The 27,339-nt window shown below is 49.7% G+C and overlaps 1 protein-coding gene across 1 annotated transcript in view; it reads right to left on the reverse strand.

Annotated features, from left to right (window-relative positions):
• Positions 1–27,339, reverse strand: part of CTNNBL1 (catenin beta like 1) — a 113,896-nt gene that overhangs the window by 65,560 nt on the left and 20,997 nt on the right. The window contains exons 2-7 of the mRNA XM_054981738.1: positions 21,625–21,810; positions 19,801–19,907; positions 16,040–16,181; positions 9,985–10,080; positions 5,099–5,192; positions 2,927–3,018 (exon numbers count right to left, since the gene is read on the reverse strand). Coding sequence (XP_054837713.1) covers positions 2,927–3,018; positions 5,099–5,192; positions 9,985–10,080; positions 16,040–16,181; positions 19,801–19,907; positions 21,625–21,810 — 717 coding nt within the window. The remainder of the gene's footprint in view (positions 1–2,926; positions 3,019–5,098; positions 5,193–9,984; positions 10,081–16,039; positions 16,182–19,800; positions 19,908–21,624; positions 21,811–27,339) is intronic.

A 27,339-nucleotide genomic window follows, 5' to 3' on the forward strand; every position in this document is an offset into this window, starting at 1 on the left:
TCATCTTCAAACATGGCCACCACACTGATCTCTCCCACCGCCAATTCCAGATCATTTAGGAACAAATTTAATTACATCAGTCCAAAAGTTTATTTTTGTGGGACCCTGCTGCTCCCTCCCTCCATTATGAGAGCAGTCCACGTCTTCCTACACTTTGCTTCCTGTCCTCCTCTAGGATCCCACACAGGAGTCTTTCCCAGCTCTATCCTTTTAAACTTAGAGATGCTGGAAACTGAAATTGGCACCATCTTGGATGCAAAGAAATAAAGAACGACCAGGGTCTTTGATCAAGAAACAGAACACACACCTAACAAACAAACAAACACTAACGAAGCCAACAGGCCCCATTCATTCAACAACTTCACTGCAATTTACCAGGAGTAAACTTGCTGAAAGATCAGAGAAATCATGCAATTCTCCAATGTCACACCCACACTTCAGTCCTGGGACTCCTACTGTAATGGAAATGTGGATTAGACTGAAACATTCTCTAGTTATGCACATGAATTCTGTGTAGGAACTTTAATGTAGTCAACAGGTTGTATAACCACACAGATGTTCCTTTTATCTTTGCCAACCAATTAAAAGTAGTGGATGTTAGCAAGCGAGATGATTCTTTAATTGCTAGAATGGACCAATCATGATCCGCTCTCTTAATTTTTCAAATATAAATACATAGTGACGGGGTCCAAACTGGCGGAGACTGACCAAGAGAGAGATCTTGGAGTCGTGGTGGATAACTCACTGAAAATGTCGATATAGTGTGTGACGGCAATAAAAAAGGCCAACGCAATGCTGGGGATTATGAGGAAGGGAATTGAAAACAAATCAGCTAGTATCAGAACGCCCCTGTATAAATCAATGGTACGGCCTCATTTGGAATACTGTGTACAATTCTGGTCACCACACCTCAGAAAAGAGATTATAGCACTGGAAAAAGTGCAGAAAAGGGCAACTAGAATGATTGAAGGGATGGAACACTTCCCCTAGGAAGAAAGGTTAAAGCGCTTGGGGCTCTTTAGCTTGGAGAAACGACGACTATGGGGTGACATGACAGAGGTTGACAAGATTATGCATGGGATAGAGAAGGTAGAGAGAGAAGTATTTTTCTCCCTTTCTCACAATACAAGAACTCATGGGCACTCAATGAAATTGCTGAGCAGTCAGGTTAGAATGGATAAAAGGAAGTACTTCTTCACCCAAAGGGTGATTAACACATGGAATTCACTGCCACAGGAGGTGGTGGCAGCTTCAAGCATAGACAGCTTCAAGAGGGGACTGGATAAACATATGGAGCAGAGGTCCGTCAGTGGCTATTAGCAGCAAGGTATAGATGGAACTCTCTGTCTAGGGCAGTGATGCTCTGTATTCTTGGTGTTTGGGGGGGCAATCAGTGGGAGGGCTTCTAGTGTCCCTTCCCCGCTGGCAGACCTCAGATGACACCTGGCTTTTGGCCACTGTGTGACACAAGAGTGTGGGACTGGATGGGCCATTGGCCTGAACCAACATGGCTTCTCTTATGTTCTTATGTTCATCAACACCTAGAGATTTATGAAGTTTATCTTGCACCATGGCATCACTTTTGGCTGGGTAGAATGTCACACGATTGAAAATCTGAAATATCAGCTAAATCTAAATCATATTTTTATATTGTCGTCATGTGCAAAAGATCTTAGATTTCTTAGTAGACAGCACATGCCAATTACTATAAAAGATGCCTCCCAGATAGATTAGGGTTCTGAAGAAGGAAATCTCATATACATCTAGGTGAGAAATATATTTCTCTGTGTGCTTATTGAAAATTCAGAGCATTCCATTCTAAATCTGATATTAAATCAATCTTAAGATTTATTTGAGAGATGTTAGGAAGTTAAGCCTTGTTGCATGTACTTGTTCATTAATCATAGGTTTCAGTTTAATAATCCTTTATATTTTAGTATCTTGCTTAATTAAAAAGATTAGAGTTTATTTCAACAAAGAATAAACTTCAAACTCTAGTCTAAAAGAAGCCTCTGTGTGCCTTGATGGGAAGAGTTAAAACAAGGAGAACCCATACAAATTATCTGTACTAAGTAACGGGTTCTTCAGCCCTGTTTTTAGATCTCATTATCTAAAGCTTTCAGAGCTGTTCAGAGTTGGGGCATAAATCTCACAACTGGATGGCCTGGAAGCTTTAATGAGGCACAGATCCAACCATCCGGATGCACTGTCGTGTCATGGAATTTACATAAACATTCCAGTTTCTCAGGGTGGGTAAAGATGAGAAAAGAATCCGCATCTGTGAAGGAAGCGTAAGGTCATTTTGCCTGCAGGGAAAGCCTCACACGGTACATAGGCCCAGGAAGGGCTGTAAGGTACACGCCGGAAGGAGGCGCAGGGGACTCGGGTGGGAGGCGGAGAGATTACAGAGAGCACCTGAGATTCACAGGTCAGCTTCTCTTCCGGGCCAGCTCAGACCTGCGTCTCAGCACATTTTCCTCTTCCAGAGCCTCTCCTTGCAAATGATCTCCAACTGTAGCAATGTTCCAGCCAGGCAGACAGAAAACAAACTGGAGCTGTGGGGTTGGGGCGTGGAGGGGAGGGGAGGGGGGAGAAGAGGCTCAATTTCCCTCCTTCCTTCCTCTTTCGAGACGTGGTCAGCTCCAGGGGCCTCCCACATTCCCCTGTGTTGACCCTTGCCATCAAAACGGAGCGGTGCTGAAGGCATGGCCAGGGGTGAGACCTTGGACGGGGAGCCAAAGGGCTCTTTGCCGAAGGCTGTCACGAATCTCTTCGGAGAGACACCAGCTCTGCATTTTTTGCACTTTATGTTTGTACGTTAAGCTGTGTTGAATCCCCAGCGGCAAGGGGGAAGGGGAGGTCTCAACACATCCGTTCCCTTTCCCCCTCTGCCCTGCTTCCCCTTCTTCCGGCTTCCAGCTCTTACCTTCAGCCTCTTCAGGAGCCACTGCATGAGTCCCTGCTGCGCCGCATCGGAGCACATCTCTGGCCGGAACTCTGCCATGTTCTCAATGATTGCTGGGGAGGGGGGGAGAAAAAGAAGGACCCCTCAATTCTGGAGTTCCCCGGCCTGCAGCAGACTCCTCCCCTGGGGGCTCCCCTCTGTTGTCTGGCCCTGCCTCCCACTGGCTCTTCTTGAATTTACCGGCACTACTTTGGAACACAGAGAAGTTAAAGCAGCAGGGAGCTCTTTTTTCTTTACAAAGAACAGCCAGAGACACAGCAAAGAGCTGCTGCCACAGGGAACCCGAAGTGCCCCAGAGACTTCCCACCCTGGTGCAGAGGGAAGCCGGTTCACATCCCACTCTGCCAGCCCCAACTATTTACATTCCTTGGCCAACAGGGCTGGAAAGTTTCCCTAGCCACCCCCTTCCTGATATAAATACCTGGCCAGAGAGAGATGGATTTCTTTAAATGGGTTTAAAACGATGGGCTCCGAGCTCTGGCTGGCCGTTATGTTGCTGAAGAGCTGATGTAATGGGTCTTAAGTGAGTAACTCGTCACCTCACCCGAACACCAAGCCTCAAGGAAAGTGCGAGGATGAATGGAAGCTGCCCAGCATCCAACGGCCAGAGACAGCGGAGCAGCTGCAAAGAACTCTGCTCCTCTCACGGACTCAGAGGAGGAAGAGGCGGCTGAAAACACCCAAGCCCATTCCTGACCGTAGCTTGACTTAGAATCAGAGAATCTTAGAGCTGGAAGAGCCCCAAGGGTCATCTGGTCCAACCCCCTGCACAATGCAGGAAATTCACACCCACCCCCTCATTCCCACAATGACCCCAGAGGGCTCAATGCCCAGAGGGAGGCAAAATCACGCCAGGATCCCCAGGTAATCTGGCATAGAGGAAAGGGCCTTCCTGACCACCCTGGGCACATAATTGTCTTTATATACTTGAAGAGGGCTATCATATCACCTCTCAGCCGTCTCCTCTCCAGGCTACAGATGCCCAGCTCCTTCAACCTTTCCTCAAAGACTTGGTCTCCAGACCCCTCACCAACTTTGCAGCCCTTCTTTGGACATGTTCCAGCTTGTCGACATCCTTCTTAAACTACAGTGCCCAAAACTGAACACGGCACTCCAAACGTGGCCTAACCAGGTCAGAGTAAAGTGATACCATCACTTCATGTGATCTAGACGTTATACATCAGTTGATGCAGCCCAGACTCGCATTAGCCTTTTCGCTTCTGCACCATACTGCTGACTCACGGTTGGTGTGTGACCTACTAAGACTGGTACCTTCCCTTCTGTAGCTTAAACTCGTTGTTTCGAGTCCTACCCTCTGTTGCCAACAGGAACAGCTCCCTTCCCTCCTCTAAGTGACAGCTTTAGGCTGTTCCTGCACTGGGCAGGGGGTTGGACAAGACAGTTGGTGAGGCCCCTTCTAACCCTACGATTCTACTCCTGTCCTTGAATGCAACTCCTTTCCTTTATCACGTTCTCTACCACTTCCTTGTTCTTTTTCTTGCTCCAAACATAACCAAAGGATCCTTTGCTGTCGTTTTCAGCATATTTCACAAGCCTGAGCTCATTCTGAGTATTACTGTTTCGATACTCTTCTCTACAGGCACTTGCTATTTGGTTGGATCCATCCTTGTTTCCGTGGCCCTCCTTCCATTTCCTAAATGCATCCTTTTAAATTCTCAACTCATTGGAAAGCTGTTTATGGAGCCATCCTGCCTTTTTCTGGTGCCTCCCTAAAGTGATGGGCACCATCACTCGGAGACCCAATGGAAGGGAGGAGTACTGCTAAGTGAGCAAGATTCGCACCCAGTAGCACCTTAAAGACCAACTAGACTTGCAGGCTAGGAGCTTTCGAGAGTCAGAGCTCTCTTCGTCAGATGCATATGCGAGCTCTGAGGGTGAGGGGAGGGGGAGAGAAGGCAACTGCTGAGACAGTATCACTTCGACCCCTCCCTGGATAATAGCAGGATTCTGCAGGGCTGCCATGAAGTTCTCTAGCAGAGATGAAGCCCTCTACCCACAAGACCCCAAGGCCAAGAACAGGAAGTGTCAAGGCACCCCACCCCCTCCACCAGCCCTGCCCTCAATGACGGGACCCCTGGGGAGGCACGAGGGATTTCAGCAGTTCCTCCATACCCAGCGTGTTGTGAACTCCATCCGCTTCTTCCTTGATGCCTTCGTCTAGGCGCTCCAGATTTTGTACCAGCAAGGCTACCACCTGCCCGTCGACCTGAGCCACCAAAGGGGGAAACAAGAAGAGTTAGATCCAGAGGAGTTAGCCGTGTAGTCGCAAAATAGTAGAGTCCAGGAGCGCCTTTAAGACTAACCAATTTTATTGTAGAATAAGCTTTCGAGAGCCACAGCTCTCTTTGTCAGATGCATCATCAGATTTCAAGAACTACAGCTCTCTTCGTCAGATGCATCTGATGAAGAGAGTTGTGGTTCTCAAAAGCTGACGATGCATCTGACAAAGAGAGCTGTGTTTCTCAAAAGTTTATGCTACAATAAAGTTGGTTAGTCTTAAAGGTGCTACTGGGCTCTTTACTAAGAAGGGTTAGGAGACTTTGGCTTGGGAGCACGAAGCAAACAGCGGAGTGAGCAGTGTAGTGGATGCAATAAAGAAATCAAAACCTTACAGAAATAAAAGAGGTCCCAGTGAGAAATGTTTTGATCAAGGAACTATTTTGCTTGGAAAGCTTTCTCCCAGCCAACCTCACCACTATGTTTTTTTCCCCTTAATTAATTGGACAATTTTTCTGTGTCAGATACAACAGAAAAGCATCGGAGGAATATGAACCTTGTCACAAGTCTGCCATTCCCCAAATCAAGTCTTGATTGACTTATAATCTCCCCGAATTCCGAAGTGCCGGGCAGAACAGCCCAACTGGGCATCAGCCGCCTGTCAGCTCTGAAAGCCGCTTGCCGCGCTTCAATTGCCGGTTGCCATTTCAGCGGAATTTCCCCCTCGCTTTCCGTTCTGCCTCCCTGACGGAGCTGTCTGGGAAACGGCAGGAGCGAAATCCAAGGGCCGAGCAATTACACATAATGAAAGCCTTGGGGAAGAAAGGGAGCCTTTTGAAAAGGGGGAGAGAAACACACCAAACGATCACTCTGTCTTTTATTATATGGCCCAATGCAGTTAGTGCGGCTGAAGGCCATTTTATCTGATTAAAACTGTCCTTTTTTTAGGGTGCTTTGGAGGCAAACAACACGGCTTTTGAGTACAGGATTTAGCAAACAAGCAGGTTTGCTGTTGCGCCTTGATGGATTTCACTAATTGGGCTTTCCAGGCCAGAGTCTGATGGGCTTCTTAGAACGGTTTCTTCAAAAGCCATGGGCAGATCGTGTGTTCCCTTCCAGATCTAGCGGGACTATATGCAGACATGGCGAGCACCAGGGCCAAACGGCAGCCACAGGCAGAGAAGGAAATCCCCATTCTGGACGCCAGAGCAAGCATCGCGGATGGGCAGACTTGACCTGCCGTGCAACCAGAGTTGGTTTAACTGGCCACGCCAGGGACTGAACCTGGGATCTTCCGCACACAAAGGAGGTAATCTACCGGTTGACAATGGCTCTCTCCTGCAAACACTCACACTGAGCCAACATATACAACGACAACAGTGTCTTGATAGCTGGCTCCAACCTTCGGGACTGGGTGTTTCATTGTGATCTATCATCTTATTTACTATCCTGTCCTTCATATGTAGTCTAGAACTAAATTTCATTTTGATGCTGTAATGCACCGACAGGTAATTTCCTACTCCTAATTCTCCTGATGGTTCGTTATTTAACAGAGACCATATTAGAGGCTTCTATTTGGTTAATATCCTTCCTCATCTCAGAAAAGCCTTTACCTCTCTTCAGTTTCAAATCACACCGACAGTGATGTTTACTGGTGGTTACTACAAAACAGGAATTGTTTTATAGAATGTAATCCACCCTGAGCTTGCCAGTTCAGGGAAGGAGGAATAGAAATGGAAGGTAAATAAATAAAATAAATAAATAAAAATATCCCGGGCTTTCCATCACTGCATCTGTGGAGCCTGAGTTCCAGAAGATCTACCATCTTATTTACTATCCTGTCCTTCATATGTAGTCTAGAACTAAATTTCTGGCAGAGTTGTTAAGGTGTTTCAACTCTTCCCGTCATAGAGAAGTTGATTTTTCTCCTCTCAGACACTGAACCATTCGTCTCCTAGAGAGTATCACTTTTTCCTGTAGCAGCCAAGAAAATGTGGGCTAGAGCTGTTTCTAGAATTTTTTTTTACCTAATTAGTACCTTTTGGGTTTTTCATTTTAAATACTAACATCTGTTATTGTGGTTTATATATTTTTATTAGATTCCTTTATGTGTCTTGATTGTAAACTTCCTTTGGCCATAGACAACAAACTTTTACTGGGTATAATGACAACAGTAAAACTCGACCATGGCTGCGTGATGTTTTTGCCACTAGACCTGACTTTCTTTAGGACGGCTTGTTCATCCCCACGCAAGAGAAGCTTCATGGATGAAAAGAAAAATCACCGTATCAGTGAAAGAGTAACTCTGGTCAAGGAAGCGCCTTCCCCTGAGCCAAGAAGAGCCCAAGGGGTGATCTGCAAAGTAGGTGGCCTACTCTCACTTCGCAGTGGCCCTGCGTGGCATCTGCTGGGATCGAGCAGGGCACCAGCAATCCCGCGTGGCGATTTATTGCAGCCAGGATGGTGGACGAGGAAGAAAACGGCTTCCTCCTGCCACGAACTGGTATCACTTGCATTGAAAGCCTCACTTGACGCTCCGGAGCCAGGCCGCTCGTAAGAATGCATTCTTTGCTAAGCGCCGCTGGACAGAAAGCAGGAAAAAAAACCTTACAGCATTTTTCAACTAGTGTTTGTTTGCAGCATGGCTCCCTCAAGACAGAGGGATTTGCTTAGCCCATTCTGAAGAAAAAACATGTTACCGTACAAAGCTGTTTCTGACATTGTACTCTGGTCAGATGCTGATATAAATACACAACGGAATAGCGCCTGAAAGGATCTCAACTCCGACAGAGGTCACTCAACTCTGAGGGGACTAGAGATGGGCACAAGCAGCAATACGAACAAAAAAAAGCCACGAACAACCCAACCTCCTGTTTGCGAGGCCCTATTCTAAACGAACAAGTGGTCGTTGCAAGCCTCGTTCGTTGCTGTTTGTCAAGCCAGACAGTCTGGCACCTGCAATCAATTCCTTTGGCAACTTAGGCAGGGACTGCCTGAACTCTGTCTGAACTCCTGCTGTTGCCCTGGAAACCCCAATCTAAGCCCCATTTAGCTTGATAGGCAGGTCTTCCTTTCAAGTGTGGAGCTCCAAATTTGTTACAAGGGAGCAAAGACCAGGGGGGAGGGGGGCTCCCAGCTGTGGCTTAGTTTGCAGACAGTGGAGAGGGAGAGACAGTTGCTGTTGGCATTTTGATAGAGAGAGTGCATTGGAGCTTGAATTTTCTTTGTGTGTGGTGGGATAGGGATCTATCCCTTCAAGTTCCAGGGCTGCTGCCAGGCTCTGGGCCAAGCTATTATTATTATTGGTACCTTTCCTGCTGCCTGCTCAGATCAGGTTTCTGGGAGTGGTGCAGTAGGGATCTTGACTTGGATGATGGCTGGAGGAGAGCCTGCTGGCCCCCACGAACAGCCAACCACGAACAGGTTTGTGAACAGGGCCATGTTCGCAGTTGTTTGTGAGTCCCTGTTAGTGGATGGCAATGAACAACTAACATCACATTCAGGGTTTTTTTTCCTGTTCGTGCCCATCTCTAGATGGGACCCACCTAGTCTACTCCTTTCCTCCAAAGTGCACACTTCAGAGGAAAAGTCAGAGGAGCAACACTGAAAAGGCCTTTCCAGGCTTTAAGTCCCAGCTACTGTAGATCAGACTAGATGACCCCTTACACCCCACCGGCTCTACAACTGCAGGCATCCCTAGCATCTGACCTCTGAATAATACACAACATCAGCAGGACGGGAATAATTGTCGCAGGCAATGTACAGCCTTCCCCTCCTGAGAGTAATTATGCCCCTAAAATAAAAAGGAGCCATTCAGAACTCCGATGTGACCCATTTTGTTCAAGGTGGACAATAAAAAAACCCTTCTCCAGGTAAGGTATTGACAACATCCTAGAAGAAAGGAAGGCACACAAAGGGAGCTTTTGTCCTGGTTTATTGCTTCTCTGCAAAAGAAATTCAGGATATAGCCTCTACACCACCAACTCCCCCTCCCCTCTCCTTTGCTTCATTCATTCAAGCTAGCCCTTGTAACGGGAGCCGTAATTAAAAGAACTCAGAGGCCAGCCAGAGCCACTCATCCAGGTCGACTGTAATTAACCTCTGGGAGGTAACATCCCAGTCACCGAGGGAGAAATACTGCAGGAGAGAAAATTACGCCTCTCCCGCTCTGCTCCCCCAAACGGACAGCTGCCTGCCCCTCGCTTCCTCCCCAAGCTGTACAAGAGCCCTAATGCTCCACAGAGGCAAGGAGTTCCTCAGAGACCCAGTTCACAAAGAAGATCGGAAATGGCCAGCAGGCATCCTTTCCTTGACCCATGTCTGCTTTTGCCCCAAGCCCAAGGGCTTGAGAAGAACAGGGGCGTGCTAAAGCCACGGAATGAGACGCACCCTGGCAGGTAATCCCACGGCTGCGCTTGTTACGAGACAGAAAGGAAGCCAATGGCCAGGAAGGGCAAGAGAGGGAGGGAAAGGGCTCTGCTGCTCCAACGTCCGGTAACTTCCCAAGCTCAGACAAGAGGCGCACTAGGGATTTTCATTCATCAACAAATGAAATCCCTAGTGCACTGTATTGTTATGTATTGTCTTTTATTATATAAAACTCCCAATTTTTTAAATAGATGCACTAGGGAGACACACACACACACCAAGGAAACGCTTCCCATTTCCCGTCTGGATCTGAAAAGCGTGTTGGTCTCTAAGGCCCCACCGGACTCATATCCTGCTGCCAACAAGAGGAGGTTCCTGCCTAGACAGACGAGCGGCTTTGTGGTGTTACGCACCAGGGCATCGATGAGGACTTCTGCTCCTTCCTCACTCTCGTGGAGAGTGTCGATGTCCGTCAGCTCCTGCAGAAGATCAACGACAGCTATAGAGACATGTGGAGGGTGTTAAGGAGAAGCACGGTGTGTAAGGATCTTTCAAGACCTTCAAAAGGCTCCACTGTTTGATAGTAAGAGCTTTATTGAAAAGCTGCTAGTATCCTGATCTTACTGGGTTCTTCGCCAGGAAGGAGGGTACAGGCAGGCATCAGGCATAAATATACTTCAAAGGCTAATTCCCCACCCCCCACCCCTCCATAAGGGCTGGCTAATCCCACTGGGAACTATCTATGCAGGGGATCGACACAGGGAGAGATGAGACACAAGGGTTTCAAAGCTTCTTCTCCCATAGCCCAGATGCGAGAGCGCCGTCTAGCAGAGATAACTTCACGAACAAGCCGACTTACAGTTCAGGCACAGAATGACCGTAACACCCAGCCCCAGCCCTCAGGCATGACCATGGCAGATGCTGCCAGCATTTGACACGGTGAGGTATCAGATCTTTGGTAAAGCATCCCTGCCATCCCTCAGGCCCCACCTGAATGAACCTCTCTGTTGCCATCCTGTTGTAGCAGAAGCTTTCGAGAACCACCGCTCTCTTCACCAGATGCATGGACCGTACATGCATCTGACGAAGAGAGCTGTGGTTCTTGAAAGCTTCTGCTACAATAAAGTGGGTTAGTCTTAAAGGTGCTACTGGACTCTTTTACTATTTTGCGACTACAGACTAACACGGCTAACTCCTCGGGATCTGTTGCAATCCTGGAATTCATGCAGTCCCGATCCAGCTCTCTGAAACCGAGTCAGAGTGCCCACATCACCCGCAGGTCACTTCACTGACTCAGGTGAGAACTGCAATGCAATAGCTCTCTAGGAGGATCTGGGTGCTGTCTTTCTACGGGAATTGTTTTCCTTTCACTTCCTGCCCCGTCACGTCATGATTCCACTGCTCCTGATGCCCAAAGTCCCCACGGCCAGGCTGGCTTACAGCTGCCAGGAGCACCTGAGACCAGGGCGAGGGCTGGCCACTGAGCAACCCAAGCTCCCAGGTGCAAAGAATCCTCAGCAGTGGCAGACGGGTGGGGAGAAACAGCGAGAAGAGAAATGCAGGCAGCAGCTCCGACTCTGCAGACAGGAAGGGGGACTGACAGTCAGTGCCGTTTCTGCAAACAGCATTAAAAAGCCACCTCCAATTTCTAGGTATTCACGATCTGGCATGGGAATAACCGCAAAGCCTCCATACACGGACGAAGAAAACGGATCGTACGAAATCCAGCCTGCGTTCGCCTTGTTGTCATTGCCGACTGGATGGTGGAGAAGCCTCTTAACAAGGCCGCAACACCCAACCGGGCCAGAAACGCTGGATCGGCGGGCACCCCACGGGAGAGCCCAATGCCCACTCATTAAACAGAAGCCTTTTACAACACGCGTCTCCTCCAGCCGCTGCAAAGTCCATCAGCCAGCCGGATTCTTGCTCATTAGGCCTCCTTGAGTATTCTTGGAGACACGCTGATCAATGGCGACCTATTCCCTGTGCAGCAGGAGAGGCAGCCCAGATTGCAAGATGTCCTAGATAGCAGCTTTCTGCCAGCAGGCAAAGTTCTCCTCCTGAAATGGGAGCTCTTTCCTTCCCGCCCCGCCCCTCCTTGGGCAATGCATTTGTATTCTTCTTTCAACGCCACAAGCTCCATTCTCCCTCATCAAAACTTTCACTTCTCTTCTGCAAAAGGTGGGAAGAAACTTCTGCATTCAGCAAAGAGGTCACTGAAGCCAATTCACAAATGTTGATATAATTTGCAAGCTCTTTTCTAAGCAGATCTTTGTGTCCACCGAGAAATGTTATCTGGCTCCTTCATAGCCATGTCAGAGACTGCCTTTCCGCTCTATGACTCCCCTCACTGTTTCAGAACGAATGGTCGAGCTCTTCTCCATAAAAGGAAGGGAACTGTTGGGGAGGAAGGGGACCTTTTCAGCCATAACTGTGAGGCCCCGGAGCAAGATGCCAGAGACCATGAGCCACAGAGCGTGTCAGATTTGAAGGAAGCCAAACAACCCCTTGGAGACGAGTTGTGGTTGTTTGTAATGGCACATTTGATTTTCCCCTCTAGAACCAAAAGCTTGAGGAAGAGGGCATCTTCCGAATGCACTTGTCGGAAGCCACCTTTCAGAAAGGCTAGATATAAACGGACTCAATATTTTAGTTATCACTAGGGGTGCTTGTGATTTCAGCAGACTCTGGTTGGGACAGACAGGGCTCTCTTCTTTGTTTCCCGTCCCCCCGAAACAGCAGGTGTCAGGCAAGGGGCCAAGAATTTTGTACACTAACGCCATCCGTGACTGGTAGCCCAGGATCTGGGCGTTTCTGAGATATTCTCAGTTTCTGCTTAAAAGAACCTGACCTCAGCTAGAGCCTGGGGTAGAGAGCAAGGGCTGGAAATGGCTCCATGAAGTCAACTCCTGCTCCCTTGGAGTCTTTCCCCAAATGTGAACTTTGTCCACAAGTTCCATAAGGTGATTTTTGATCGTTGCGGAAGTTCAGATTTTGGGAAACTTGGGAGGGAGTGCATGTGTGCTTCATCTTTGTGGGCTTTCAGTGGGTGACGCAAGAGGGGGATGCTTAGCTTGAGTCTTCTAATTGGCTGGGTTGGAATGAGGTTTTACGCCAATATTTATCTTTGGGGTTTTGAACTTACTGCTTTAAACTGTCACCATCAAGGGACGGAGCAAGATCCCATCCTTTGCTCACAGCACGGCAGGTCGGAATCTGACAGAAGCGCCACTTCTTGGGCTTGCAATTCATCTTGGCAAGGGAGAAAAGGGAGCAGGGAAGGAGGCCCCTGTCAACTGCAGCGTCAGGCCTCAGCTTGGCTGCAAATACCCATCCAGCTCTTCTGCCGCTACAAACCTCCAGATGGCTATTACTAGGGCGTAAAATGCCAAGGTCACTTAACAGCTGCCTGGCAGCCACAATCTTCCTTGCTGTTCTGCCCGCCACAGATGCTGCCAGACATGCCAAAGAGTTCTGGAGAAGAGAACGGGCTCCCCCTCCTCCAGAAGCTGTTGGCCTTGGCTAATTTAAGCCACCACCCAAGGCCTTCTCTTTTATGCCCACCCGTGGCTGTAGCTCAGCAGGGGAACTGCCTGGTCTTGAAATCGACTTCGTTGCATGAGATTCTGTTCAGCTTCCCCCACTATGGCAGCATCTTTAAACCGAGAGGCAAGTTAGCCTCTCTTTGGGAAAAACGGCTACTGAGCACCTCTTCGCAGCTTTGTACAAACCCAGGGAGGGAAGGAGACGTGTGTCCAGGCACTGGACTGCAGTCTGGCTTGTGTGAACACCTTTTGAGGGAGGAAAGTCTTTCCCTTTCCACACTTCAGAGAAGCCGTCAACAGTCGCTTTGCATCTGCAAACATCCCTTCCCCTCTCGGGGGAGGGGGGACTGCAGATCACAAGCCAGGCTGCTCCCCCCCCCCAGTGTAAATGACAGACAAATTTATGCCCGCTCAAAGCAGGGTCAGGAACGGAAATTCTGACAAGCCCTCCGCAGCAGCTGCCAACCCCAGAAGTGACTCCTCGTGGCTGGAACCGCACAAGCTGTAGCCTCCTCCCCTGAAAAGGTCGCCGCGAGCATGACCTCCCGTCCCAGGCAAGGCCCGCACCACTGATGTTGGTCCGCGGCAAGGACTAATCTGCACTAACCTTTCAGCACCAGGCGCAGCACTCCAGCTGCCTGCCAAAGCAACTGAAAGCCATCAGCCGAGGCCAGGAAAGCAGATGTGCTCAGGAGGCGGGGCCAGCACTGGGGCCACGGGCTGCTCAACTACAATCTGCACGGGATTTCCCCCCCTTTCCTGGCAGCAAAAGCCCTGCAGCAGAGCATGCCGGATGCAGGTCAAGCCAGACAAAAGCCTGAACAAAATGGGCAAAAACAGGAGCCTGGCTGCAGCCAGTTTGAGGACGTCAATCTCAAGTATGGTTTTAGGTGGGCAGCCGTGTTAGTCTGCAGTAGAACAACAGGCTTTGAGTCCAGCGGCACCTTAGAGACCAACAAGATCTTCAGGGTGTCAACGTTTGAGAGTCAAAGAGGGGAGCTCCGACTCTTGAAAATCTCGTTGATCTCTAAGGTGCCGCTGGACTCGAATCCTGCTAACTGCAAGGATGCGCATCACGCAAGGATGCGCATCACGCACAATAAGTGCCGGAGGAGGCCCCGCTTACAGCACTGGGGCACACCCTGTACATGGGAGAGAAGATCCCTACAGCATTCTCCTCGTACTTGAGTCGAACCCTGGAAAGTCTTCACACACACAGAGACTTAAGAGAAAACCCGTGAGCTGCCTGCTTGTTTCTTAGTGTGCAAGCTCCTTCGCAAAGCTGGTCGCTACCTTTTTCAGCGTATTAGGAATGAATGCAGACTCAACAACCAGCTGATGGATCATGCATGTCAGTCATGTCTTGGCCTGCATCTCTGGGGTCCCCGCAATGAACATGAGGTCAGGAGAGGAGGGCCCCAACCAGGCGCTGCCGTCTCTCAAGCTTCTTCTACTAGAAAAACAAGTTAAGGCTGCTGCAAAAAATGATTACTACAATCTCACCCTAGCCTGGAAGAGGGCTGCTTACCTCGACCTGGCCACCTGGATCCATGCTATGGTAACATCAAAATTCCAACTAGTGTAATGCACTATACATTGGTCTCCCATCTAAGTTAACTAGGAGGCTCCAATTGGTGCAAACTGCTGCGGCTTGACTGTTAGTAGGAGTGAGCAGGAGCTTGAACATCACTCCCATCTTACAGTCACTTCGCTGGCTACCTATCAGTTACTGTGCTCAGTTCAAGGTATTGGTTATTATATACAAAGCTCTTCGTGGCCTTGGCCCGCATACCTACAGGACCGCCTCCCTCCGTATGTCCTCCATGGCAGCTTCACTCATCTGAACAGGTGCCAGGCTGCACATGGGCGAAATCAACAGCAGCCTGCACATGGGCTTTCTCTGTGCTGGCCTCCACCCTATGGTACGGCCTGCCTGAGGAGGTCAGGGGAGCCCCCCCTCTCCTGGATTTCTGCAAATGATGCAAAACCGAATTGTTCAAAAAGGCTTTTTACTCAGATCAGAGGGAAGCATTATAGGGAGGGGTCTCGAATGCTTCACTAATGAGTTAGGGACCACAGACTTCCCCACTACGTTGCCTTGCATATTATCTGCTGCTCGAATATGTACTCTTATGCTACCTGTACTTCACGTTCATCTAATGTCAGTTCCAGAATTGATTATGTTCTGTTTCAGCAGTTCTTCAACTCTGTATTGGATTCTTGCGAATACTATGTCTTTGTAAAATCCTATGACATTGTCGTGGAAATGTCCTTAACCCTGTATGGAAACGTCCCCGATACTGTTTGTACTAATCTCATGCTATGTAATCCACCGTGAGTCTCAGTGAGAAAGGTGGACTATAAATGACATAAATAATAAATAAAAATAAGCTGCTCTTGTCCGCCCCTCAGCTGTTCTTGAACCTGCCTTCCATGACTACAGCCCAACTTTAAAGGCAGCGCCAGAGACAGCACGCCAGGGGGCCGTCGCCCTTTGAGGCACAACAGGCAGAGGGCTAAACACTCTGCAGGGAGATGGACTAGATGGCCCTAGAGGCCCCTACCAACCCTATGGTTCTATGAAACAAGGGGCTTAGGAAGTGTAACGGGTAAGCCCGGGGTCTCGGTTCCCCCTTACTAGCTCTGAAACACTCTTACAACACCAATTTCCGACAATTCAGTCGAGGCCCTCGAGCGACTTTGAAAGGGGAGGTTAAAAAGCCAGCGCTGCGCTTGCTCTCAGCACCTCTGCTTGGTGCCACACTTCAAGGATCCACATTAAACAGGGTCAATTATTCACACAGAGGAGCACTGGAACCCAAGAGGGAGCCATTACTAAACGACACGCTGCTCACGGGAGCGTAAGAGGGGACATGCAGGGCGAGCCAAGCCGGAGAGCCTGGCTCTCTGCCACAGGAAGGATATCGGTGTTGTCGTGCCCCAGAAGTCCGAGGAGGGAGTGGACGGCGTTCAGCTCCACCAGCAGGTGGTACAGGTCCGGCATGGTGGCGACCACGTGCATCTCCTGGATGATGTCGTTCAGGTCCAGCTCCGACTCCATGAACCTGCAGGCAGAAGCAGGGCAGCACCTGGGACTCAAAGGGCTGCTCCAGACCCACCGGCCGCAGCAGCCCCTGTCCAACAGGAGAGGCCAGAGGTGGCAGCACCCCCCCTTCCTGATCCGTATCGTGGTTGTGTAAGAAAGAAGGAAGCTCCTGTGTCCCCCTCCCTTAATTAGACCCAGCCTTACCTTTAAGAGGAAACCTTTTCTTGACAACCCACCTGATTCCAGAACGCAGTCGAGGCCCAGATTCTCTCCCCCATTAGAGCTGTTTAATTAGCACAGCGCAGCCGGGGGGAAATGTATCCTTCACTCTCTCTCACCTTGCAGACATTAGAGCTGTAATACTTGCTCGCTCTTCATAACTCATCATGAGCTCATACTTGGCAATACTGTCCACATTTCTCGCTCCAAAATCCCCCATGTGGCACCTGCTCTACATTTCAGGTAAGGGAGCGAGTCCATTGCCCCGGAGGGCCTGTAGTCGGTAGGGAGCCCCCACCTTCAAACATCTGCTGCAGGGACTGCAGGCAGGACATGTAATCTGCAAGCCGCAGGCCTCAAGCCAAGGATGGAATTAAAGGGCCTTTTTTCTCCAGCCCGGTCTCCAGTCCCGTCTCTGCACACTCATCCCTGCACAGGCGTGGCTACCGGGGTCAAGGCGCGATCTGGCAACAGAGGAGAGCAACCACAGCCTCCTGGGGAAAGAGCCAGGTGGCCACAGCGCGGATGAAGGTGGTCCTACTCCCTTTCTCCAGGGCCAGCGTGCCCTCCTCTGGGTGCCTCAGCAATCTCCCCATCTCACCTGAGCTCACACTGAGGAGAGAGCAAGGAGGCCAGGTGGGGAGCCCTTCCCCTCACTCCAGGCACACGAGAGCCAGCTAAGGTGTTACACGGGTGAGGAGAGACAACTCGACATGTTCACAGGTAAGAAGTGATAGATACACATGGACCATTAACAGTCATATTATTGGGTGTGTGAGTGTACCTCCAGCCCTGCAGCTTATCTCATCTCTGTGCCCATAAGGACACACGTCAACACGCTACTACACGGATCTGATGGCACGAGAAGTCTTTTACTTCATTTGTTTTAACACAGGCTCCTCTAGGGGTTCGTTTGTTCTGATATGTCCATGGGTTGCTTTTAAATTCTCTCTCGGCTGTTTTTGGCTGTTACCCACCCGCTGGAATGTATCGACTCTGGAAAAGGTCTTTCACTAACTGCCCTTTCCTTCACACTTGGAGCAAACTCTGGAGGGAGGGGGGAGCTGCTATAATTCTGCACTCTGCTGGGTGGAAGAGCCGCAGCTGAGCACAGAGGCAGAGATGTAGCCCAGCAGGTTGAAAGAGACTTACATTTCCACCGCGCCCGGGAAGCTGTGCAAGGGCAGACCCCAGCATTAGGCAGTAAAGCTGTAGCCTGCCAGGAAAACCAGCAAGGGGGAGCACAGAAACAGAAAGCCATCGGCTTAAGAGCCCAGAATTGACTTTGTACGGGCGGAAGAGCAGGAGAAGGAACGGCTCTTGCTGTTCAAGGAACTGCCACTCAAAGGCACCTCCAGCAGAGTGGCAAAGCTGCCCCTGTCTAGCTTGGCATGGCACGGCCCTCCAAGTTCCCAGGACACCACGTGCAAGAGCTCTCCAGAGCTGTCCGCTGCAGCCGGAAGAGCCGTTCAGCTAACTTGGCCGTTCTGAGCGCATCGTAAAGATGATAGAAAAACTGATGCGGATGGACAGAGAGGCCTGCAGCACCTGGTAGGTGGCAAAGCCAGCAAGAATCAGCATCCGTTCAGGTAAGAAGAGGTCAAGAAGGTATGCAGAGACTGCAGCAGGTGGAGGAAACCTGGAGACAGCTCTGGGGCCGAGAGCCCGAGCTAGGAACCCAAGCGTCCCTGGCAGAAACTGTGCGTCCACTCAGATTTTTATTTTATTTATTTAAAACATTTCTATTCTGCTTTATTTCCTTGGACTCAAGGCAGCTTGGCCTTGGGCAAGCCACTCTTTCTCATCCCCCTATCAGCAATACAGAGATTATACGTCTGGCCTACCTAACAGAGTTGTTGTAAGGAAAACAAGAAGCTTCTACCGCTCTAAAATGCCTTGCAAACATTATGTACGATTATTAACAAAGGAAATAAAAGTAAGATTGAGGAATAGGAAGGAAAAACTAAATTGTAACTTAAGTTCCCCAAGACCCACAAGCAGGGAGACAGGAACGGGGGCAAAGACACAGGAGGCAGAAGAGACACGGCAGCAAAGGCGTGAGGAGCTGGAAGCAAAAGCAGGCGGCCTGCGGCATTTTGCCAGCCAAAGAGCTCTCCTCCCAGAGGCAGCTCCTGGCCAGCTCACCTGGGGGATTTTAGAATGAGAATATGGACAATACTGCCAAGCATGAACTCATGATGAGTTATGAAACTCGCAGTTTCGTAGTGGTATTTATATAGGTTTGTCTCTATCGTTTCGGTAATTAAGTAAGAACCAAGTTTTTCTAAAAATATTTTTTTTCACAACTGAGCAGATTTTGCAAATGTAAAAAGGGAACCTACGTTCTTTTGGGCAGAAACATAATCCTATTATTTGAACCAGCACAGGGGGCAGAAGGCAAACATCCTGCTGCGGAGAAGACCGCCGTGCAAAAGCTTTCGTCACCCTGGGCAACAAGACTCCCCCTCCACCCCCAGGGACCACGGCAGAAGCTCAGTTTCTGCTCTGTCCCACCTTCCATTTAAAAGGCCAAAAGTTCCATAGCGGCGACCAGAGAGGAACAAGCACCCTGAAGCCACACAGCACACATGCACCGCCGTGAGGCCACTGCCACCCTGTGCCAGGAAGAGACATGGGGAAGAGGAAGCACAGATGGTGCTTCAACTCGAGGGGGCGGGGGAAAGGTGCCAGGTCATGCCACCCATGCCAGGAAGCCGGTCTATGCCCTTGCGCTGGAGTCTTTCTTCGCAACCTCTTGACAAACAGCAGAAGAGCGGCAGGCAACCGGATCAACTGCTGGATTTTCTCCCAGAGCTGCAAACACTTCAGAAAGCGCCCGCACTGTGCCCTAATTGCCAGCCAGGCTCTCTCCACGGCCACGGGATTTTCTGTGCCTGCCGCACTGTAAGCTTTCCTCTAATGCTTTATTTCACATGTCCCATCAAAGCCCCCTCCTGCTACTTTCAAACACCGTTGCTGATTCATACCTGGCAGATAAAAGATGTGCAATGAGATACCTCCCCTTTCATGGCCTTGCCTTTTTGATACTGGCTGCAGCAGGGTGAAGTCTTGTCGTATACAGATCTGCATTGAGGATCAGGTTGCTGGACTGTGCGCTTTGTATCAGAAGCGGTCCTGTCTCGCTGGCCAGAATCACATTACCTGGTTTCTTGATTCTCTTTAGCCCAACTCAGAGCAACTTGAACCCCCTTTGAGAAATCCCTGGATCTGCTAGAACCCAGGGGTTGCAAAGTGTTAACAGCCCAATGCGATTAAAGGGCTGGACCACACGCCTGCTTCTGCCCAAAGCAAATGGCTCAGAATGAATACCAACCCATCTCTACATTATACTCTGAAGTCTCTCTCTGCATGCTTGATATTTTTGGTCAACTTCAGCATACGGGTCTGCCAAATCTTACTTTTCAGGATTGTCGGGGAACTTGATCCGAAGTTCTTGGTTCTTGTAAGACCTCTTCTCAAATGTGAGAATCATCTTCTTGACTGAGCTTTCGTCCAGGGGTTCCTCCTGGCCAAAAACATGTAAAGTAAGATTTCGGGGCTGGCCAGTAATTTCCCCGCCAACACACAGCATGTAACAACAACAACAACAACAACCACAACCATATATATACCGCCCTTCAGGGCAACTTAACAGAACGGTTTACAAAGGGTGATATTATTATCAGATCCCAGTTGAGCAGGAGTTCCTGCTTGATAGGCAAAAATAGACTCCCGATTGGGTCTCTACTCCCCCACCCCACCCCTTTCAGCAAAAACAGCAGCCCATTTTGGGAGTTTCAGCTTCTTAACTGCTACAGTAAAAGAGAGGACAAAACTCCCCACCCCTAAGGAACGCTTCTCCTTTGGGGCTGACAGAGGGAAGAAGAGAAAGCCCACGCAATGGTGAACCCTGACAGAAAAGATAGATACCTGCATATTACTTATTAAGAATCTTAAATCCCATCTCCACAAATACAAATCTAGAGCCCGGGCACTATTTTGTGCATCAAAGAAAGAGGAACACACATGCACACTGCAGCAGGATGGAAAATGAGGTGTTAATCGCGATGACCTGAAAAGGGGGAGGGGATGCTTTAAGAAATCAGCCCACCCCCTTCTAGAAGAGCCTCCTTTTCGGCAATTTCTATCACTCCTTTGCCCAAAGGTGTGAAAACGTCCAGAAAGGGGTAAGTGTGGAACACAGGACAGAAGGCAGCTGCCCTGACAAGGCAACCGGATCGGCCCTCCCATGCCCAATCCAGCCATACACAACTGATTTGTTTTAACAGACTCTGGATGGATACATGCAGAAATGCAACAGGGAGGGCCACCATCCACACCTGCACGACCCCCAGCTGCGCTGCATCACTTTCAGTGCAATGGATGCTCTGGCTTGAGGGGCTATAATGCAACCAGAGCTAAGCTACATTACCGGGCAGTACAGCCCCAAGAGCCGCAAGGGACGCAGGCCTGGCTGCCTCATCACTCTCCGCGGGGGCATTCATGTGCTTCATCCGTCCCCAGCAGTGTCACTGGGCAGCCAATCCTGACTGGCTATACAGTGTCACGGCACCACCAAACGATCCCTGATTGGCTGCCTTCATGCAGCAAAGGAAAGAGAAGCCCTAAGAATGTTGCCCAAAGAGCAGCCTGATGGGGGCGGCAAAGAGGAGTGAAAACACAAGACAGGCCATGGGATCAGGTGGGGCTTCAAAGGGCTTTTTGTGCCACGCATGACAATGCTCCAGTGCCAACCTCTGGGACCCCTCACAGGTATTCCCCCAAGCAGCAGGGGCTGGTCCCACGAGGAAGTGGCTCCCAGGCTGCCTGTGTGGGTGTGTGAGGAGGAAGGGAGCCCCTGCCCCCCCCCCCCAAATGAGAGGGTTTATTGTAGCCTCGAAAACTGGAACAAGAGATGTTTTTAACATTTGGAGCCCCAGGAGTGAAAACGAGATCAGAGACAAGGACCTGGACAATTATTTCTCAGCTCCTCAGCTGTTAATGAGATTCCCCCCTCCAATGGCCTCTGAGTATCTGCACTACAGATAGAGTAAGGGCAAAAGGCAGCCACTCGAAATCCTCCTTCTGCTGCCTCCACAGGCTGATGCCCTTAAAACCCTGCCTGCCAGCAGAACAAAACACCCCTGCGAGGCATTTAAATATCTGAGGACTGCCTTCCCTTTGTTGGAGGCAGCACCCTTAAGAAAAAGCCCCTCTTTTCAGCCCCCTGAGCAGCTGCATACCTCCTCCTCTTCCTCCTCTCCCTTGTCAATTATTTGAAGGAGCTTCTTTTTCTCATCCTCCGCCTCCTCCATGGCAGGAGCCTCCTCTTCCCGGTGCCGGCCACGCTCCCGCACGCTGCCTTGCTTGTGCCGCACTTTAAGATCATCCTCTTCATCTTCGCGGGGTCTTTTTGTTCCTCTATTGGGCTGTGGACAGAAATCATGCGGATGAGCCAGGAAAACCTGTCTCCCCTGCCTCTGGGAGGCCAAAGAGAACTCCTGGCATGGCGTGACCTTTGCAAACAGACAGGGTCTGGGGGGGGGGGGGAGTGAGAGCAGCAGTGGCCTCAGGGTGCCAGAGCTCTGCCACTCTTGCTGGGAAACTCCCACCAACGGCACCACAGGAGAAGCTTCGTGCCTCACTCTTCCAAACTCTGGCAGCTCAGAAGGGAAGTTTAAAAAGCAACTTCTTAGAAGAAAACTAGAACTTTAAAAACAAATGCCACAGAGAGCAAACAGCATCAGTCAAGCCCTGGACTTAACACGGATCAAATACTGTCCTAAGTCCAGGCAGAGGAGGACATTTTCAGACTGGCACTTAAGAAGAAAGACGAGCACTTCGAGAGGGCAGTGCCTGCTGCCATCAGAGAATGGGACCGGACTTGGGGCACATCCTCCCAAGGTAGGAGCTTCCAAAGCAGGGCTTCAAGAGAACAGCTAAACACATTGGCAGGGAGCCCCAGTGCAAAGCAATTTAAGCCTTTTAAAAGAACCAGCATTTTGAATTGTGCCCAGAAACAAACCTGGCCGCTGGTTTAAACGTGGAAGCACAAGCAAAATAGGATCATGCCTACGACTGCATATTCTGCGTCATCTGGTTTCCAAACCACCTCTGTGCCCTCCGTTAGCCCAATTCTGATATTGCCAAAGGACGGATAACCCTCCGTAGCAGGATCAGGCTCGCCTGAAAGGCCACCAGCGCCTAAGCCAAGCCACGGAGGGGTGGGCATCCCTCAAGTCAACATCGGCCAGGCAAGATCTTACTTGCCACCGGGAGGCAGATCAGAACTTCTTTCCGGGGGGTGAGGTGGGGGGATGTAACACTGCGCACCAGGATCTGATCATTTTTCCTGCCTGAGAACAGAACTCTGTCTTGTCTAGGCTGGGCTCTGCTTTACTGCGCCCCACCCAACCCATTACTGGCACAGCCTCAGCGAGGCCAGAGGTCCAGAGAAGAGAGAGCAGCACCCTCGGCATGCAGGCAACACATGTTGGCAACGCAAGTTAGGAGTGAACCCAGCAGAGGGGCATGCAGGCGCCTGCTCTGGACAGGGCGATGCTCCTGGATGCTGTGTTGGTTGACATTGTACTTTTAGGCCGCCTTCTTCCTAGGGACTTGGGGCAGTACATGTGGTCCCCCCTTGCCCATCTGATGTTCAGAAGAGCCCTGTGAGGTATGCCAGGCCCAAAGCACCCGAAGGACCATCTCCACCCACACCAACCTGCCCAAACACCCCGGACGAGATCTGCTAGAGTCCAGGATTTGGCAAGGGGGCCTTCTCGGCCGCCACTCACCCACCCCCTGGCTGCTGGAATTCCCTCCCCGGAGAGGAGAGACGGCGCCATCTGCCCCTGCCTTCTAACTCCCATTAAGGGTTTTTTTTAAAAAATTCTGGAAGGCTTTTGAATTAGTTTTGACTGGCGTTGCTCTTTTGTGATGCCTCTGTGCTGTTTTTAGCTACTTTATGATATTTTAAATGATCATAATTTTTGGTTTATGAGCTGCCAGCTGCCTTGAGTGGCTCAACAGGAGGCAGAAGGATAGAACTCGAATGCGCGAAAGAAACCTCAAATCCCCGGGCAGCCAGCCTCCCCCAGCAGCTTTGTTTTCAGATTAAGCAACGGGGGTGGCCAGAAGGGCCTGACAGGAGCCCACGGCAGCAAAGGGGCCACGGGTAGCAGCCACCACATCGACCACCGACTGTAGACGAGGGTGAGGCACAGAGGTGGCAGGCCAGATCTGATGCAGCATCCCCAGTCCGTAACAGTCACTCGACATCCCAGCCGAAGCAACCAAACAGGGCTACGGGAACAAACAGCCTGTTCGAGCGAGACAAGCAATGTGGCAACCAAGCTGGGATGCCTGCAATTGGTTTTATCCACAAAACACTACACAAACACACCATAGCGGGCCTCCAAGCAGTCCAAGAAGCCTCCTCTAGGACGGAGATAAAGACATTCCCCAGCACTGCGGAAACAACTCCACTGTTGGGCACTGCACACGTCACCAGGATGGAGAGAGAATGCTTGCACCCTGGGCTCAGGAGAACCCTGCTTTGGGGCCAACCTGTGCCACTGCTGGGCTGGGAAATCGTTGGCACAGCATTGCCAGTGGCTGCCAGGGAACCCCATGCCAACTCTCTGAGGTCCTGTACAGAGCTGGGCAGAGTCTTCAACTCTGGCCTCTCAACCACAGAGACCAGCACAGAAAAGAGTAAACCAAAGCAGCCTCAGGGGGGAAGAGCTAAAATGTGCGTCCAGGCCTTGGAATCAAAGGCGTCTGGAAGCAGGCGGGGGCTGCAGCCACACTGCCTTCATGGCGGGCCGTGTCCTTGGCCTACAAGAGAGCCAACAGATCTAAGAAATGGCCAAACACTTCCAAAGAAGGGAACAGAAATGGTGAAGTTACACATTACAAAATAAAACACAGCACTGGATTTGTCTTGCTTGTAACATTAATGCATGGGGACGGGGGGGGGGGCTCTGCAAGTGAGAAAGGGTACCTTACTCTTCCCACTCTCACCAATTCCTCCCTGAAAGCTGCCTCTGCCCCCAGCCACGTTCTGAGACTAGAAGTAAGCCCTGTTGCGTGGGGAGGGGGTGCATTCGCAAGGGAGATTGGAGAGGGAAGGGAATTCATTCTCACGACTGCAAATCTCTTCCTCCCCCCCGCCACCCCCCCCCCCCAATCCACCAACCTCAGGGTGCCTCTGCAAATGGGAGTTTGGCAACGTCTGTTTGCTGTGTTCCTCTCCCCATTAAAATTCACTCAAGGAAATAGACTTTCCAGGGCGGCAGGACGTCTTCCCGAGCCCAACTTCGCTAAGAAGGAAACTTGAGCATGCCCATATCGAAGCCGCAAGTTAAAAGTTACAATCTGACCGTCTACTGAGGCAGCAAACAATTCAGGCTGCCGGTTCTAATTTTTCTTCCTCCATTTTTTTTTAATTAAAAAGCAATGAGACTGCAGCCGTAATGAAGGGCTAGGGGAGCCCACCATCGAGTTGGACGCAAAGTAATGTAGCGTAGAAGAGGTTGCTGCACCAGAACCATTTCGAAATTAAAACCCCACTCCAAAGCCAGCTCCATTTCCTCCGGGCCCCCAATCGATGTCATTATCGGCAGTTACGATCTGCTTCGACCTCAAGTGGGGAGGGGGGGGGCGAATCTTCTCTAATATGCAATAACAGAGTCATTATGATAAATTAGAAAAGTGCCTGGAGTGTAATTATGAATGCTGGCTACAAATTTTCACCCAAGCATCACTGAATTCCCTGATAAAAACTAGAAAGTTAGGACTGGGGAGGGGAGGCGGGCTTTTCAAGAACTTTGCAATCCTAAATGAAGCACAAAAAAAGTCCACCATCCCAAACTGAACAGCAGCAGACCCCCCCACCCCACGATGCCTCCATGTTCAGAGACAAGAGACCTCTTCGTGCCTGTTGGCAGCGGTGGGGAGGTGAACTGCCCTTGCGCCCTGCGTGTGGGCTTCCTGGAAACCCCTGCCTGCAAAGGCACCCTCGGCCGGACTCCAGCAGCACAGCCCAGGAACAGAGGACTCGTATCCCTGCAATGAGACTCTGATATTCCTTTGATCCAGAGGAGTTAGCTGTGCTAGTCTGTAGTAGCAAAATAGTAGGGAGTCCAGTAGCACCTTTAAGACTAACCCACTTTACTGTAGCATAAGCTTTCGAGAACCACAGCTCTCTTCGTCAGATGCATCGTCAGATGCACTTGATGAAGAGAGCTGTGGTTCTCGAAAGCTGACGATGCATCTGACCAACATCTCCTTTTGGTGGGGGGATCAGTTGGCTTGTGTGAGGCTTCAAAGGAGTTTGCCGTGTTAGTTTGTAGCAGTAAAACAGCTAGACCATCCAATTCCAAAAGGAGATGTTTACATTTACTAGCAAAGAAATGTTTGGGTTGCACCCTCCCCCTCCCCCCCTAACTGCATCTTCTCTCTCCTCCCCCCCTCCCCTTCTATATTTGACCAGTTTCTGTACTATGCATCTGACGAAGAGAACTGTGATTCTCGAAAGCTTATGCTACAATAAAATTGGTTAGTCTTAAAGGTGCTACTGGACTCTTTTTGATTTTGCTACCACAGACTAACACGGCTAACTCCTCTGCATCTTAGTACAAGTAGCTTAGCTTTTACTGTGCAAGAGATAGAAAAAGATAAAAGTTGAAACTAGAAAATAAATTTTGTAGTAAACAAAAATGTATTATTTGGGCAGAAACCATTTCATACCATTGCAGTTAGGGAGGGTATACCTGGATAGCAAATTAAAACTTTTAACAATGAAATCCCTGAACTTTTTAATAATGTAATTTATTTATGCCATTTAAAGTCTGCCTTTTTCACTGAGACTCAAGGCAGATTACATAATTATCACATACACTATAGCATATTAATAGTGGACACAACTAGTCACATTTAAACATTCAACATACCTTTTCAATTGCCTACACCACATACAGAAAATATTATCTAACGTACATTTTTATGTATTACACACTTCGAATAATAGTTTAGCTTACAAAGTATTTCATCTGACGAAGACAGCTGTGGTTCTCAAAAGCTTATGCTACAATAAAGTTGCATTTGATGAAGAGAGCTGCGGTTCTTGAAAGCTGACGATGCATCTGACGAAGAGAGCTGTGGTTCTCGAAAGCTTATGCTACAATAAATTTGGTTAGTCTTAAAGGTGCTACTGGACTCTTTACTATTTTGCTACTACAGACTAGCACGGCTAACTCCTCTGGATCTGTCTCACAGACAAAACCAACCCCTGACTTTTTGTCTACCTCCTTGAAAACACAGCAACTTATTCCCCAAGGAAAAGAAAACATGACCAAACAGCATGCCGCTTCTTTCCATCTTTCTCAATGTGCTCTTTGCTCCTTGGCCAGGGGACAGAGGGGCAGCACGGGCATCCCCCCCCCCCCATGGCATTGAGGTGCCATGACAACAGGGCAGGAAAGTACACACACACACACCTCTATCCCCACCGATGGCACTCTAGGGGCTTCCCGCAGTCTTGCGAATTTATTTATCATTTACTTGGAGGATCTGTATGTAATGGTAATAACAAATTGATCTTAAATATTGATTTATATATTGACTCCACATATCTAGCTAACTGAGGGCCTGTTTTTAAAAGTGAGAGAGAGAGAGAGAGAGATGGTACCATCTCCCACTAAATTCAACACCCTTCCAGCACAAAAGTTGTTTGCAGCCATGGTGGTCCAAAATCAAAATGCAAAACCCCAAACCATACAAAGCCAAACTAAATTTTACCAACCCCAGCTGCAATGACACAAAAGTGCATGGAAGCTTTTGATTGTCTCAGAACTTTAAAAAAAAAACCTTCAGATCTCTTCCCTCTTAAGGGAGGGAGGAGCACAATTTGGGAATGGCAGCTGAAAAGCTGTCCCATCGTGTGTGCGTCCCCC

The sequence above is a fragment of the Eublepharis macularius genome, chromosome 5 (genome assembly GCF_028583425.1).
Source record: "Eublepharis macularius isolate TG4126 chromosome 5, MPM_Emac_v1.0, whole genome shotgun sequence".
Lineage (NCBI taxonomy): Eukaryota > Metazoa > Chordata > Lepidosauria > Squamata > Eublepharidae > Eublepharis > Eublepharis macularius.